Source organism: Pholcus phalangioides, unplaced genomic scaffold, assembly GCF_987345545.1.
Source record: "Pholcus phalangioides strain wild (caught in Gottingen) unplaced genomic scaffold, Ppha-v1.0 ptg000024l_1, whole genome shotgun sequence".
Taxonomy (NCBI): domain Eukaryota; kingdom Metazoa; phylum Arthropoda; class Arachnida; order Araneae; family Pholcidae; genus Pholcus; species Pholcus phalangioides.
In genome coordinates, this window is record NW_028301616.1 from 23475178 (window position 1) to 23491830 (window position 16653).

The following is a 16653-nucleotide window of genomic DNA, read 5'->3' on the forward strand; positions in this document are numbered from 1 at the left end:
TTGTAATTATCATAATATAATTTATTAGTTGAAAAATAATTTCAAACTTTGACTTCAATAAAGAATAAAAATTCAAGTAGGCTTCGTGTAAAATACGAGAAAACCCGGGACACTTTCGCCAAAAAGTCGGGATGGCCAAAAATACAGAAAATATCGGGACTGTCCCGGGAAATACGGGACGTATGGTCACCCTACTCATACACTACTGATGCACACGCTAAAGCCGGGATTTCCTAGGAGCAGGTTCTCCGTGCCGCGCGCAACCTGAATCATCCAGCGCGACACGCCGTCCACTCACCAATAAGAAAAACAGTATGACTGTTTTCCTACAGAGCGCAATACGCCTCACGACAGCGCTTTACGTCGTGATTGGCCGACTGCTTCTGGAGGAGTCAAATGCGTCATGCGCCGCGCGCTTTGCAGATGTTCTTTTCACTCTTGTGTGTGTTTTCTTTCCCTTCCCTTCAAACCGGAGCATGCAGACACAGAGTAGCTGATGCCAAGGCCATATACTATAATATAGCCGCCCTGAACTGATTCGCCACGCTAGGAAAACACAAACGGGTAGTATAATCATGTAACACGTTTCTGCCGGCGCGAAATGGTCTAATTCAGTTTACGCTGCGCAAAAAACCTATTCCTAGGAAAACCCGGCTTAACAGGGAGCGTTTGTTACATCGATAACGCTCGTGTCAGCAATATCGTCAAGAATATTCAATCACTGTTTGTCTGCATATCCAACAAGCGCGCTGCCATGTTTGTTGTTTATTCAAAAAATCAAAAGCCGACTTGGACTAGTACAGTCAAACCTCGTTAGTGCGTCACCCGGTTAACACGTCACTCCGCTTACCGGATCACTTTTTGGAAGTCCCAATTATCCTCATGCAGGAATTGGCACAGCTATGGCTTACTCTGTTTAACGAGTCACTCCGCTTATCAAGTCATATTTTTGCTCTCCCCAGACTCATTAACGAGGTTTCACTGTAAAAAATATCCCCTATCTACAATTTACTGTCATCTAGGGTTTGAAAATAATACTAGTCAATAGTTATTCATTTGCTCTTTGAATAATAGATAGCAGCATGAGTTATTAATGTTCTGATTTATGATTGATTAATGAAGTTTCTAAATAGATGACAGCAAAAACTGCAATATTTCGATATGGACTCCAAATTGTATTAGTACAACGCTGACCATATACGGTTCAAATATTTTGGACTATTTTTCGGTTACTTTCGAGGATGATTTTGAGGAGGCTGGAAATTTTTTAAAGATCTGGCAACTCTGATTGCTCATCTTTGCTTCAGACGTAAACAAATCCCCCCTTTTTAAATCTCGTCTGTTTTGTCGATACTTTTCAATATGCTTGAAAACTTACGCGATAAAATAATTAATGTCCAGCAAGACATATCTGCCAGGTATTTTCTTCCTTTGTATTTAATGATTAATTCATTTGGCTCGGATTTCATTTTTGGGGTCCCCGCCAAGTTGGCGAGCACTCATTTTTCCTCAGATGAATGGTGATAAATTTCGATGATATTGGCGATGAAATTTCCCGATCGATATTCGATCTGTTTTTACCAACTACTATATTTGTTAAAAATTTCATACTAGAGAAAATTCAACAATTCGATATTTTGAATTTTAATATTATGTCAGTACCGAACTTTAAAAAGATGTGTGAAATCAAGGATGATAACTATTTTCCTTCTTTTGTGGTTAGAAATATATTACCAGAGCCATATCTATGTGGATTCTCGCCCAGGGTTGCGGATTCAGGGAATGAGTAGTCAAGATAAATTAGTAGATAGGAAGAAACCCCACTGTCGCTGCTGTGGTGGTCAGCTGAAGTTGGTTTTTTGCGGTTCCCAACTTCGAGGTGCGAATGCGAGCCGATCTCCCATTAAAAAGTCTTGCCATAGAGGGCAACAGGCCTACAACGATATATTTATTCATTCATTGCACTTCACTCACTATGAGTTGTGAAAATCTGACAGTTTAAAAAATTGATTGGAGATGGCAGCACTACACATAACAAGCCGTACACAGAAACAAACTTCCTGGTAGGTTCACTATATGTGCATACACACTCCAACATGTACCAATTCGTTAGAAGTTTTGCAGAGGGATATGGACGAGGTGCATGTTTGGTTTAGTAGTAGATAGGAAGAAAGATGGTAAAATTTGTATAATTCACAGATGGTAAAACCATAAATCTGCCTCTACCTAGAGACCAGGTCAGTGAGCGATAAAGCGTTTGTATGTAAGCGACTTAAAGAGCTTATAAGGATGTGAGGGATCTAAAGAGTTTACAGACATGTAAGTTACCAAAAGAGTGACAAAAAGAGTTTGCAAGCATGTGTGTGACTAAAAGATAGGCCTAGAGAGTGAAATACCAGGTCAGTGAGCAACCAAAAGAATGACTTAGAGTGTGTGCAAGCATGTGAATGGCCAACACAGTGATCTGGGGAGTGTGTGAATATGAGTGGCCCAGATAGTGTGTGAGCATGGGAGTAACCGAAAGAATGACTCTGAGAGTGGCCTGAGAAGTGTGTGAGATGTTTGACCAAAAGAGTGTGTGATCATTGGAATAACGTAGGTGTGTGAACATGAGTGACCAAAAGAGTGAGGAACAAAATAGTGCAAGCCTTTGAGTGACCAAAAGGACGACTTAGAGATGGAGGTTCCTAAATTTCTTTGGCCCACAGACAGCATTACTTATGGATTATAGTACTACTTATTATTATCTGATTCATTTCCGATAATATGTATAAGCAGGGCTGTAATTAGGGGGGTAGCAGGCGGGTGTCGTGCCCCAGGCGCAAATTTCATTCTGAAACCTCTCCTTCAACATTACAAGGGGCTGTCAAAATGTGTGCTTGCACCAGGTGACCAAGCATCTAGTTGCGGCCCTGCGTATAAGTACTGCTGCATAACCATAAATCCGTTTCTAATCATTATGCCCAGTTATTACTTAAATTTGGATGTATACAAATATTTAACCTGAGGAGAATAAAAGTGCTGAGCAAAATTGTACTACACTGGGCTACAACGTTTTCCTGTGGGTACAATTTTAAACTGATAGCACAGTATTAATGTTTCAATAGTTTGGTTAAATTGTGTTCTCAATTAATTTATTTGTGATTTATTTATACTTTTACAGTTTTCGAAGTTTAGCTGCTGGACAAAGCCAACAATCCAAGTAAGTTTTCTTCTCGAGTAAGCTCACACTTCCTTTTGTTTGAAAAATTTTCAAAATCACTATCACTAGTAGGTGACGTTACTATCTTGTTGAATCTGTTAACCATGTGAATACAAATACAGTGATAGTTAGGCTTACAAAGATAATTCATTCCTGGATCGCATTTGTTAATTGAAATGTGATTTGTCATAGGTTTCATTTTCTATAGAAAATTGGTTGCCTGAGGTAAAAATATTAAAAAAAAAAAATCTTTGTTAGCCAAAAAATTTGTAAGCCCTCTTTTACGGACAAATTTTTTTGTCCCGCAGGCATCCGCAAAAGAGAGGTTTCACTGTACAAATATACATATAGGCATTTCTGAAAAAATGCTTTTTTATTCTTATTTAAAACTCAAGCGAGTTGTTAAATCTGAGTTCATTGTATCTGGATCCAACTACAGTTGAATCCCATTATAACAAACTCCAAGAGACCAGAGAAATCACTTCGTTAAAACAAAATTTTGTTATAAAGGAATTTCAGGTTTTTGCATTGCTCCTATGTAAACTTATCTGGCTTATTACAAAAGTGTTCGTTAAAACAAGATTTTCGCTATATCGGTATTCGTTAAAACAGGATTCGACTGTATATTTACATGGTTTTTTTTAACATGAAATTTTTAAAGCATTTTTTCTTTCCTATTTAGGAGCAAAAAGCAAGATTATTTCAAGGGAATATCATTGAATGCTGGCGGGGATATATTACACCAGTACGGGCTAAGAATTTTTTTTCTAGTAAAATTGCTTCAAACTCATTAGTTTGTTGTATTGATAATTCATGGTATATATCACTGTACTAGTTTCATCTGATGGTGCATTAATAATATGCATTAAAACAAGCATCTACAACCTTTGAGACAGCACGGCTTTGATAGAAATTTCAATTAAGCCCATAAGCTACCAAAGTATATTAAATAGTTTTTATCAAAGAGCTTAGCGAGCCCTAAGGTGAAAACCACTGCCTCATATTTTTAGTACACCAAAAAGAAAAATTTTAAATTTTCGTCAACAGTTTTTTACCTATCATTGTTCAGATAATTTAGTATGGGAAAATATCTTTTGAAGGCGACTATGATCAGATTTTTGAATTTTGGACTATCTTCTTAATATCTCCTGCAGATACCTGTTTTCCTGGGACATCCCCATATTTCTAGTCATCCCAGTTTTTTTCGTCTGTATTTTCAATGAAGCCTACTTGAATTTTTAATCCTTCACCGAAATCAAGGACTGAAATCGGGGGGGGGGGGGGGAATGAGTGAGAGTCAGCTTAAATAAGGGCTAGTTTTTGAAGAGAAAAAACTGTTTTTGTGGTAATAAAAGGAATGAGGCCTTTTATACACTAGTGTATGTGTGCTTTTCTTTCCAACTCCCCTTTCAGTTAATTAGTGAAAGTACATTGATTTTAAGGAAACAGTTATTTTCCGGATATTATGCTGAGGTGAGCTCGGAAAGAAAAGTCATCACGTCTCCGCCGGGACTCGAACCCAGGCCCTCTTGCCCGGTATGCAAGAGGGCCTGGGTTCGAGTCCCGGCGGAGACGTGATGACTTTTCTTTCCGAGCTCACCTCAGCATAATATCCGGAAAATAACTGTTTCCTTGATATCTCTGGCTGAGAAAAAAAGCCATCTATATCTCTCTACATTGATTTTGTTATGTAATTGTGTGATACATTATATTTTGACGATTTTTGAATGTAAACATTATTTTTTATTATATAGATTATAATTTTTCTTAGTTTCCAGAAGCATTGGGAAGAGCTACATGCAAATGATGCTGAAAATGCAAAAAAGGCACGGGTAAGAATCGTTTCTGTGCATCACGAAAGACTTTTTATATGTAGGTTACATTCATGTGATTTGAATTATTCTATTTTTTGTAGGAAGTTGATGTCATGATTGCCAATATTCACGAGTATTGCCAGCATCAGTTGTCATCAATTAAGCAGCTGAACATACAGCTATGTGCTTTACCGCAGCTTCATACAAATTTAATGGAACTCATGACAAAAATTGGTATGGAATTCATTTCATATGAACATGCTGCTCATGGCTGCTTAAAAAAAAGTGATTTTTTTTAATGAATTTTATAAAGATATCAAAAGTAAAAATGTGTTTGTACATTAATATATGCAGGTGAATTGGAAGGCACTTTTGAAGAGGTTGAAGAAGCACTCATTTACCTGGAAGACATAATTGAAACACAGGAATTACAGGAAAGACAACTGGACCACAGATTTCAATTAGCCATGTATAAAGAAAAACGCTTAGCTGATTTTGAACATTTCAAAGGTCAGAACTAATCTTTTTTTTTTAGGTTTCCATTATTCTCAAGTCGATTTCTATTTTAAGTCAAGTTTTACAAGCTTTTATTCAAACTATGAATTCCTCACGTAGCATTTTTTAAATGTTAAAAGCAATTACCGTATATACTCGTGTATAAGCCAAATACTTTGTGTGGAAAAGTTTGATCATCAAGTGGTGGGAGGGGACCCCTTCCTCAAAGACCATTTCAGGAATTTGTGGATCAAATGGATGAGTTTCAATGATAAGGAAACTACAAAAAAAAGTGGTACCTTGAAACTTGACATTGGCTTAGTGTGCCAATAGGTACATGAGACGTGGAATTCTGTTCCCACCAAAATTATCATCCGATCCTTCAAAAAGTGTTGCATCAGCGATGGACGGAGATGAAGATATCGTGTTTGAAAGTGACAATGATGATGACAGCCCAGATGAAGATAAAAACAAAAAGATGCCACACCCTATGATGACCTGATGGATTATGATGAGCTTGGAGACTCAGAAGAAACAAATTAAAAAGTTTGAATCATTTTTTATTGTAAATTTCCGTAAGCTATTTGTTTTGCATGAAAATATTAGATTTTTTTTTCTCTAAAAAAAATGCTCAGATTTTTTGGGGTAAGCTTATACACGGGTTTTCAATTTATTGTGGTTCTTGTGCCACTGTGTGCAGATCGGTGCAATTTATAAAATCTTGGAAAGGGTCAACCATGTTCAAATCAAATTATGTGTTTTTATTGATATTTGACCAACATAAGCAATTTTAATCTTATATGATCCACAAAAGTAGTCATGAGCAAAATATAGCCAGCTGGCTGAAAAGTTTGTGCACCCATAAGATTTGTTATTATATGAGTGAGTTCAGACCACTGGCCAAACACAGAAAACTATAAGAAAACTAGTTTTGTAAGGCTAACAAATGATTCCTTAAAAGTAATCCTTTGTCTTTCAAAATTTTTATAGCAGCAGCCTTTCATTAATCTATCTACTTACTTCAATATTTTAACATACAAAATTGTTTTGGTTGAATGCTATAGATATTTTCCCATCATAATTTATTTAATTCCTTCATCATTGTGGATTTTTATAGAAAAACTTGCTGAGGAGCATGCTCAGAAAATGAAAGAACTTGAAAAACAGAGAGATGCCGTGCTCAAGGAACGAAGCCAAGCTTTTCAAGAAGTATTTGAAGAAGAAGTCCAAATATTTAAGACCCAGGGGATACAAAAGTTGAAAGAAAGTAAGAAGAATAAAGTTTTCTCCCAGTTTTGCATTTGCACTTTTCTTTAATGCACGTATATAATTTTGCAGCCCTTGTACATTGTAAAAATAAATTTTATAGCAATGTTTTTTGCACAACCATGAGAGAAATGTCATACCATCACATATTTCTCATTTGTATATTTTTCACATTTATATTCCTACACAGGAGTGGCTAGTACTAGCAGTGCAGAACGCTCAGTTTCATTAGAAGAAATTGATTTGAATGAAGAAGCAAAAGAACTCGAAGAGTTTCTTGGTGAAGAGGAGGATGATAAAGATAAGGATGATGATGGAGGGAAAGGTATTTACACCATTTATTTATATCCTTTATCTTTCCTTCTATCTATATTCTTGAAATTGAAATATTTAAAATGTAGTTTGAATCATTAAGATGTCTTGCATGTTAACTTATCACTTCCATTACTACTTGTATTTCTTTGGAAAGTATCTAATGAATCAGCACATGCCAAAATGTGTGATGTGAGTGTGTGTCTCCTGAATATATTTATGTTGTCAAAATCATATATGATTTGTGTTCATTGCTGCCACCTGTCTTCCATATTTTGAAGTTAAGGCAAATGCTTGAATTTTCATTGAAAAATGAACCTTTTTTTCCTCCTTTGATTTCAGGAAAAGGCTATAGTCTAACCAGCACCCATCTATTACCATAAGACACTGTGCTATCCGAAACATGAGAGTTACACTATAGTTGAAAATTCTCTTTCACCCCTTTCTGTGTATTGTATAGATGCCTTAATTAATTTTTCTTTGGGGAAATCAGCACTAATTTTCACACTGGTAAAGAAATAAAATTCAAACTTCTAAACTTGACCTATTTTTTTTTATTGACTGGACTTTGACATGGTACTGGAAAATCAAGATTATGAGATTTCATAAAAATTATTTACGTTTTATACTTTTTATTGTTCTTTCCCTTTGTTTTCATCGAGTGATTATTTTTAACAGGAAACAAAGAGCTGAGTGAGCCTGAAGCAACACAAGCAGTCGACAAGGCTGGAGGCAGTTCAGATTCTTGAGATAATTGTTGACCAAAAATGCTGTAATATTCATTATAACCGCCATTATAATTGTTAAATGTGTATTGAAGGTATATTATGTAAATATATATTGTACTGTTTGATTCATTCCTGTGGTATTGGATGCTTTTTTATATCGAAAATCACTTCAGGTATAAAAAATCAGCTAGAATATGCAAATATTCTCAATTTGATTTTTATTGATTAACACATGCTTTGGAGGTTTCAACTATTTCACAGTTGTCACTTTTTTACCAACCAGAGGTGTACTCATGGAGGGGCATTGGAGTCTGTGCACCCCTCTCAAGATGCATCCAAGTATGAAAAAAAATATATATTTGATGAATTTCCATCCAAAATTATATTTTTTTGGAGGTTAGCAACTTAAAATTTCTTTGGAAGCGACCCTCACAGAGGTCGGCCTTATCACCACTTATTTCCTGGATTTATCACTTTGACCCCTACAAGTATGTCTCTGGTCATATGCTATGACAATTTGCTCGAGGAAGAAAATAACTTTTTATTATGGATTGCAGCTTGACCAATTTTTTTCTGGAAACATGATTTTTTGAAACTGTAAGTGCTCCTTATCACCGAAATAATCAACTAGCATAATATGTAAAAATCTGTTTTCTTATCGATTTGTGATGATATGAGACAGGTGGCAACTATGAAGTTGTGGTAGAATATAAATTTTTATATTTTAATCTATTAAATGTTTAACATTCCAAGATATTGATTTTTTTTCTGTTCATTGTTATACAAAGTATTTAGAAATGTATGTATTGTATGTATATATATATTCATTATATATAAAAATATATAATATAATTATATGTCCTTACAAAGTTATTGTTTTTGAGTATGGGACGGTGATACATAAACAAAGTAGAAACACATTTCAAATGATAAGTCATGTTCAGCACAAAGTCAAATTAAAATAAAACATTACAATGTAATTCAGGTATGAAAAACATTTCATTTATCTTGGTGGCTGTTCAATTCCTAAATGATGTCTGCCCCAGTAGCATTTTGATTCTTTTAACTTGAGAATCGCAAACTATTATCCCACTGAGAATATTGAACAAGTTCAATGATAATAGAACATATGGGCCACCTTCTTTGTGTGGGTTATAAGTTAAAAAACTTTTGAATTTTTCTATGGATTTATATATCTCTGTGTATAATCATCTATTTTTCCAGAGAGAGACTTGAATGATTTTTTTTTAGATAACATTACTTAGAGGAGAGAGAGGACAATCATTTTTTTGTGACCAACAACCTCAAGCCACTCCTTGAAATTTTATTGCAATCTCTTGTGTATAATCTATGAGCTATCCAAGAAAAAAGTTAGTTTTTTTAATGCTCTGCACAGGCAATATAACAATGCGGGTATCATATCAATATTATTATTGTAAAACCACATGAAAAAGTTCAATCCAAAAGGGCTTCTTAATTTTCCCCTCCTTTGTCATTTTTGATGACCTTACCTCAGGAATTCAATAGGATTAGGATAAATGTTACCTGTTTTGTCGATATTTCATCCCATTTGCACCCATCCACCTTTGTCTTTTTTTCTCTTTGAAAGACTTGTGAAACAGATGGTACTACAGTGGACTATACACTTGAAATAATACAGTATGTATGATTAAAAAAAAGCTGACTGCCAGAAATTCACATACAAGGGTTATACATGACTAAGGATGATTTTTTTCCTTAAACTAGTCAAATTTACATGTGTGGATTATAGATGCAAAATTATGATGAATGAATCAACAGAAACATTTTGAATGCCATGGGAAAAAATTAATGTTAATGGGGCTGAGCTCTAGATCTATACTTGCAAAATTGTTTTTTGATGAGGAAATTTACCTCAAGGTTTTACTATGAAGCATATCTTATGTTACAGACATGAATATTTTTTTACTTTGTCAAGAAATTTCAAAAGCATTAATACAAATAATCAGCTGGATGAATAAAATGAAAGTTTTGATTTTGATTCATATTTCCTGTTTTAAAGGTGAATGTACAATAGTTGGCAAAATTTGTCTACGAAATACACAAGCTTTGACTCTTGTAAAAATGAACCAGAATATGACTAGCATTGCAACATACTGTATCCATGCCCATTTCAGCAGCTGCCAAAATCCAACTCTGTATCTGAGAGGCAATGTTAAGGAAGCTAGTGAGAGTGAAAAAACAAACTTGTTAATGAGAACTTAGTTTATGCTATAAACAAACCCCCATTGTTTTTTCTCTTTATTTGAATATAGCAGTTTAGTTTGGAGGTTTTGATATATACACTGTCAAGAGAAATTGAATTAGAGATATATGAGATTAGGTCTCATGGGACGATGGCTCCTGTAGCCCATATTAAGAAAATATTCCTGGATGGTGTTGCTGCTTACATGTTTTGTTGCATCAGCATAAAGTCACTGAATGATTTTGCACTATGGCCCATCTATCTGCTGTTGCCACGTGAGCTAGCCAATGTTGACCTCACGCTGTTATCCATGGCAATCAACCTTGGCAGAGATTTTTTTACTGGAATCAATGTACTCATAATAGACCCTTGATGCCATGGCACATGAAAATCCCAGTGCCTACATGACTTCCACAATACAGTGACAAATACGTTGAACCCCAATGTGTTCATGATCAAATGCACTTATATCCTTCATCTTGCCCATAATAAGTTCAATTATAACTGCTCCTGTGAGCAGAAATTCTATACTTCCAGAGCCCTGCTTACGTCATGGCTGTGTTGGTCACGGGCTGTCCACAGCACCTCTTTTGAATACTGCCATTTATCTCTAATTTAATTGCTTTTGAGTGTATAACCCCTGTAAAATATGTAAATAAATAATAATGAAAAGGATACTGTATTGTTTCCTCCCTATATATTATATTTAGCTTGATGACAAATGGTTCATTGGATGCTCTTCCATTTTTCCACACTGCATAATTGTAGTCAAGCATGGTTGACACTAAATGATAGAAGTTTTTTTTCTTTCTTTTTTTTTCAATCATTACGTACATCAAGAAATGTATCTAATATGGTATAGCTCTGGTTTTTGTAGTACAATAGAATTTCAATTAACCAGGAGGTATAATTCTAGTAATATATTCTAGATTCGTGAATAGCAAGAGACACTCTATATTTAACATAGACAATCCCCGAAAAGTCTGGTCTGTGCCTGTCACAGGTAAATTTATTCCCAAACAAATAAAAACAGAACTTTGACACAATGGTAATAGTATCATTTGTATTACGTAAAAATATTTTGCAGTAATTGTCTAGCCATTTGTCTCATTTTATCAAGGGACTCAGATAATCAAGGCTCTACTGTATTAACCATATTAAAAAAAAACACCTCTGATATATACATATTAGATGGGTAATAAATATTGCGATAAAACTTGTGTGCCATACAGTCTAAACTTCCTAATATGAAATATAAGTTAGGTCCTGTTGAGGTGAAAGATTTTTTAAATTTTATTAGACATCATGAAATTTGGTTTTATTAAATTCCTTATGTCTTTTTCCAATTTCATGCTATCAAAAGATTCAGCTTTGATGTATTTTATTACACTTGATTCAGTTTTCAACCAGTTATCTGGGCATGACATATATTTACTCGCCACTATTGGTCACTCTGATAAGAATAACATAAATATTATTCAGAAATTATTATTTGTGATACTATATACGATTATATATGACTCAATTTATAAAGAAAAATAGGGAAAACTATCTTCTTATTGCTTTGAATTCTCACCAAACATTGCATTTGAAATTTAAATTCACAGGTGGCTGGTTAAATTGCAATCTCTCATACCTTTTCATGTTTATGGAAACAAAACACGAAAGAATGAAAGCTTTTCACTGCCCCTTATGGCAAGAAAAATCCAGGCTAAAGAGTGATTGTGAACGGAAAAATTGGCAATTCAAATTTGTTTCGGACCATGACTCTTGAGCTCAGAATCCCCTTACTGTAAAACTTTGATCATGTTTTATGAGTGTTTACATAATCAATTTCAGGTGAATATCTTACCATTTCGCTCTGAATAAGCTCTCAGAATGTTCTCCAGCTTGTAAACATCAATATCAGCTTTTGACTCATCAATTACAGGTTTCTGAAAAGCATAAAAAAAGTTGAATCAGTGAAAAATTAATTATTATAAAGTCACTCAAGCTCTGTAGTAAAAATACTCGAAATTTCAGAAAAAGGACACATAAAAATTCAATAATTTTTATCCTATAGTATAGGTTATTTTTTACTAGGTAAGGACCTAATTTTTCTCAATAACTGGGTTTCAAGTGAGTTAGAATATAGTTACATAACTATATTACTGATTTTTTTTCTTTTTTGCATATCCCTGAAGGGCTCTTGATATACTGCAAGGAGTGTGTGGTTCTCCATGTATTCTGAGAACTACTGCTATAAATCAAAGGATGATAGCAATATTTAAACAGAAATAATAATTTTATACACTTACGGCATATCTGGTGTCTCTTCCTCTATGCCATAGTGGTTCCCTCTGGTGTAACACAAGCTCACCAGATAAGTGAAGTGATGATCCAGGAATGGGAGAACTATGATGAATGTAAGCGAGACTTTCCATTTGGAATGATGAATAAAGCTGGAAAAAATTATTATATAAATGTATCAGAGATTTTGAAGCTATGAGGTCATGAATTACAGTTCTTACTAATGTTTCGCTTGCTGTTGTGACAAACTGCAGGAGTGATGTGATTTAGGGGATGGAGCTCATGTTTCCACAGCTTGGGTTACAATGTTCTTCTGTGATTGAATAATTTCGTTGGTGTTATTCGATTGACAGTTAGCCATAATACAGGTTTTTTGACTCATTTGTGATTGGATGAAGCCAATCAAATAACACTCAAATACTATGATGGAAGGATTTCAGGCTGTTTTATTTTGGCTCATGCATGATTCGGTCGTCATGAGTGAGTGGTAAAACTGGACTTTTTGCTCACACGAGCAACGAATATATTCAGGACAGTGATCAAAATGTGATGATGAAGATATAGAGTTCATTTAATCATTATCTCCTGAAAATGCTTGCCGTTCATGCGAGTGAAATGCTGAGTTTTATCATACACTCAAGGTGACGAAACAGCCTGAAATCTTTCCATCATAGTTTAAATGATAGCCTCAAAAGTCTATGTTTCGTTTCTTAAAATTAATATAGTCAGACTGATATCTTGAGTCTTGAAGTGCTCTGTCAATTGATATTAATATAATTAAAAGTTTTAGTGATAGGAGCTCAACTCATCAAAGTGTTAAACTGTATAATAATCATACAGAGTTCTTTCTCAATAAGTAAAAGATGTATAAGAGAAAAATTTACTCACATGCAGTTTATAATCAAACACAAGGAGAAGTTTCACGGAAACTATATCTTCATCAGCAGCTGGAACCTCAATGGTCATCTGCAACCTATCGTTTTGACCATCTCTGTCCAGATCTTCTTCTATGTGCTTTGAGGGCGAAAAATAAATCAACAGCTTATTGTAATATATTATTATAAATCAAATAATTTATGTATGTGGCTTTTACAGAGCAATTGAGCCCTCGCATAACACCCCTTAATATACCACACTATTGAGTATGAGTATGCTATTGAATTTGAGTTTCCAGTAATCTGAGGTGGTCTCGGTCCCGCTCACTTCAGATTATTGAGACCCCACTGTACCCCAGTTATCTGAGCTAATGTAGCCCAAACCTACTTTGGCCTTTCCAGCATGTGTCAACCCCTTGGGGTACTAGGTTTACATCCCCTAGGGCTGGGGCTGTCTGGTCCTATAGACCTAACTTGGATAACCGAAATCTTGTATAATAGAGGCCCATTTTTCACCACTAAAAATCACTGCACTGTTCAATAGGATGGTATTAGTCTTATGAAACGTACCTCTATCAATGGGATTTTACTCTTGATGTGCCTTTTAAGTAGCTTGTCCAAGTTACGATAAGAGCTCCAAACAATGAGATTATTCGGGGATGGAGTTTCCAACACCAGCAGCATCTTGTGTTTGAAATGGACGTCAGGCTGCTCCCGATAGATGTTTATCTTTTTCCAGAAGCCTTCAAAGATTCACAACAAAAAAATCATGCAATCAATTAATCACTCTTGTACATTTAAAACAAGGGTAATCAACCTTTTGTGGAGTGTAGACCACTTCATTATTTTAAAAACGTGTTACAGGTTACTTAAGTGATCTGGAAATGTGTCGAAGGTCATTTACGTGATCGTAATTATGTCGCGGGCTACTCAAGTGATCTGAAACCATGTTGCGGGTCACTTAAACGACCTGTATTTGTGGCGCGGGTCATTTAAGATATCTGTGAATGTGTCGCGAGCCACTCAAGTGATTAATGAATATGTTCCGGGTCACTCAAGTGATCTGGAAATGTGGTCTGGGCCACTTAAGTGATCTAGGAATGTTAGTGGCTACTCAAGTGATCTGAAAAAGTGCCGCGGACAACTTAATTGAAGTGAGAATTGGCCACGGGCTATTTAAGCGATTTAAAACAGTGCCCGAGTCACTTAAAGGATCTGTAAATGTGCCGCGGACTGCTCAAGTGATCTGTATTTGCGCGATGGGGCACTTAAATGATCTGGAAATGCGCCACCTATTTCATATTTAAAAAATTATGTTTGAGGTCGCGGGCCACATCAGATGACTCTGAGGGCCATATTTGGCCCGTGGGTTGAGTAGGTATGATTTAAAGCCTTTTTAATATTTCACATCGAGACTAATTAATTTATGTACATACCTTGGCTTCTATACGCTATCAGAAATGGCGGAATAAAAGTCAGTAAAGTAGCGACAACGTAAAAAAGTGTGGCTTTGGAGCACAAGCTGGCTTTGTAGCGCACTTTGATGGCTTGATTGAATAACTCGTATACAGCCATCCTCTCCCGTTAGATCAAAGCTGTATAAAGATCTCGAGTAGTAAAATCTCGAGCCGCTTTGCGTTAGATCATGATCATCGCTATGAATCCAGCTGCTTAGCAGACGACAGATAATTTTAATAACTTCATCAGTTTAATTGAGCATAATTAGAAAATTGGGACTATCAGTTAACTATAATTCAGCCGCCACTGAAATGTTTGTTTGTTTACACTTTTCTTCCGACACGTTGCCAAAAGAAAAATCAAAATGATGCTCTAAAAAGCTTGATTGTTTTTTTTATTTATGAAGATGGCGCAGGCTGACTGTAGACATCTTGCTCTTAAACTGACCATATTGCATCAAGGAAATGGTTAGAATGGGGAGAATATGGGATATTACCAATTCTCGCTAAAAGGCCGGGATTACACAATACGTTGATATAAGATCTTTCATAAAAGCATCAGTTACATTCGAGCGAATGTAACCAACAGTCTTATTGGTTGTTTTGTCAAGTTTTATTAACTTTAAACTTTTATAATGTAATCCCACCCTCAGAATTGAAGAGGCAATTTCCTCATATGAAATGGCGTTTTATCGTCAAATGCTCAGTTGGTTGGTTTTTTAGATTTGAATTAAAGAATTCCTACTTCGAGTTGGGGCCTATGCTGTTTAGAGCCCTTATAATACGCATAAAATATAATCAAGGCGCCTTAGTGTCGTTAAATATCCAATGCTTTCGTAACCAATGTTTCATGGTTTATCAATGCTTCGTAATAAAGATCGTTGCAGAGCCGCAACTAAAAATGATATATATATATATATATATATGTACAAAAATTGATGGGCGATGAGATTTTGCTTTTATTTTGTCATGACGGCACGCTTCTCACGTGGATCTGCGATCCCCCGCAGCAAGAACATCGGGACCCACGGCCTCCTATATAATTGGTTATATAGGTCGTACATGACCCCGCACTCCTCTGGGTCCCCGAGACAACCTTCCGGGAATGTCGGGAAGCTTAATATGAACTTTGTGTACAAATGAGCCTAAACTTGGTTACGTGCCAGCATGGCCCTCCATAATGACGGGGTGACAGGGCTCCAGTCGAGACGATTCTCGTCATTTTTTTTTATCCGTTATAAATTCACTGTAGAGAAAGGCCCACACAGAAGGTTACAGCCTAGGGGTCCTGTTGCAGGTTTTGAGGGCTATGCCTACCAGCATTGAGAATGAACAGCTTTTAACTTGTAAAACAGTTAAAAAGAAATTACGATGAATCATAAAAAAAACAACAACCGAAGATGGAAAAGAAGGAAAGAAAAAGGATTGCGATCTGGATTCCCACTCGGAAAAAAAGGACACTGAAAGAAAGAGAAGTGCGGGGGAGGGCTCCCCTATTTCCCCAAAAGCCGACCAAAAATTTATTTATTTTTTTAATATTTTCGGAAAAAAAAATTAAGATATCGAAAGAAAGCACTTATGCGTTATTTAAATTAGTTTCTGTTAATTTAAATGCTCTTTGAGGTTGATAACAAGAAATTTCTCTCGGAGAAGGTTCTTGTGCCTCCTCCCTCCTCAAGGTTGATCCTGCGTATACTCCTGCTCAGAGGGATGGAATTCGTAAATATGTGAATGGCGGGTGGAATGTATCAAATTTTATGAATTTGTGAACTTGAATTGTGAATGTGAATCAGAACTTGATTACTCAAATAAAAATATTTTAATTAAAATTATCATTGCGCGATAATTTCAGATCATCTATTTGAATTTAAAAATTATTATTCAAATGTTAAATTATTATCGAGACATTAAATAATCAAGAAATTTAATTACCATTAATAAAATATGAAATTTAATTACCATTAATAAATATGAAAGTATTAAATTTATCA

The 16653-nt window shown here is 35.3% G+C and overlaps 2 protein-coding genes across 3 annotated transcripts; one reads left to right on the plus strand and one right to left on the minus strand.

Moving 5' to 3' along the window:
* The first annotated feature begins 1280 nt into the window (after positions 1–1280).
* Positions 1281–7946, plus strand: LOC149069019 (dysbindin-like). The gene is made up of 9 exons (XM_089250474.1): positions 1281–1418; positions 3164–3202; positions 3885–3947; positions 4974–5034; positions 5118–5250; positions 5371–5526; positions 6629–6778; positions 6968–7102; positions 7768–7946. The coding sequence occupies exons 1-9, from the start codon at positions 1363–1365 to the stop codon at positions 7836–7838; spliced, it is 864 nt and encodes a 287-aa protein (XP_089106600.1). The 5' UTR covers positions 1281–1362; the 3' UTR covers positions 7839–7946.
* A 1579-nt stretch (positions 7947–9525) lies between these two features.
* LOC149069020 (transmembrane protein 231-like) lies at positions 9526–15012 on the minus strand. Of its 2 annotated transcripts, XM_089250472.1 has the most exons (7): positions 14642–14999; positions 13776–13948; positions 13219–13344; positions 12339–12482; positions 11894–11975; positions 10720–10825; positions 9526–9998 (listed from the first exon to the last, which is right to left on the minus strand). In XM_089250472.1, the coding sequence occupies exons 1-7, from the start codon at positions 14778–14780 to the stop codon at positions 9839–9841; spliced, it is 930 nt and encodes a 309-aa protein (XP_089106598.1). In that variant the 5' UTR covers positions 14781–14999; the 3' UTR covers positions 9526–9838. The 2 variants fall into 2 exon arrangements, with proteins under 2 accessions (XP_089106598.1, XP_089106599.1); XM_089250473.1 differs by lacking the exon at positions 10720–10825 and having other exon boundaries at positions 9815–10020; positions 14642–15012.
* Positions 15013–16653: the final 1641 nt, after the last annotated feature.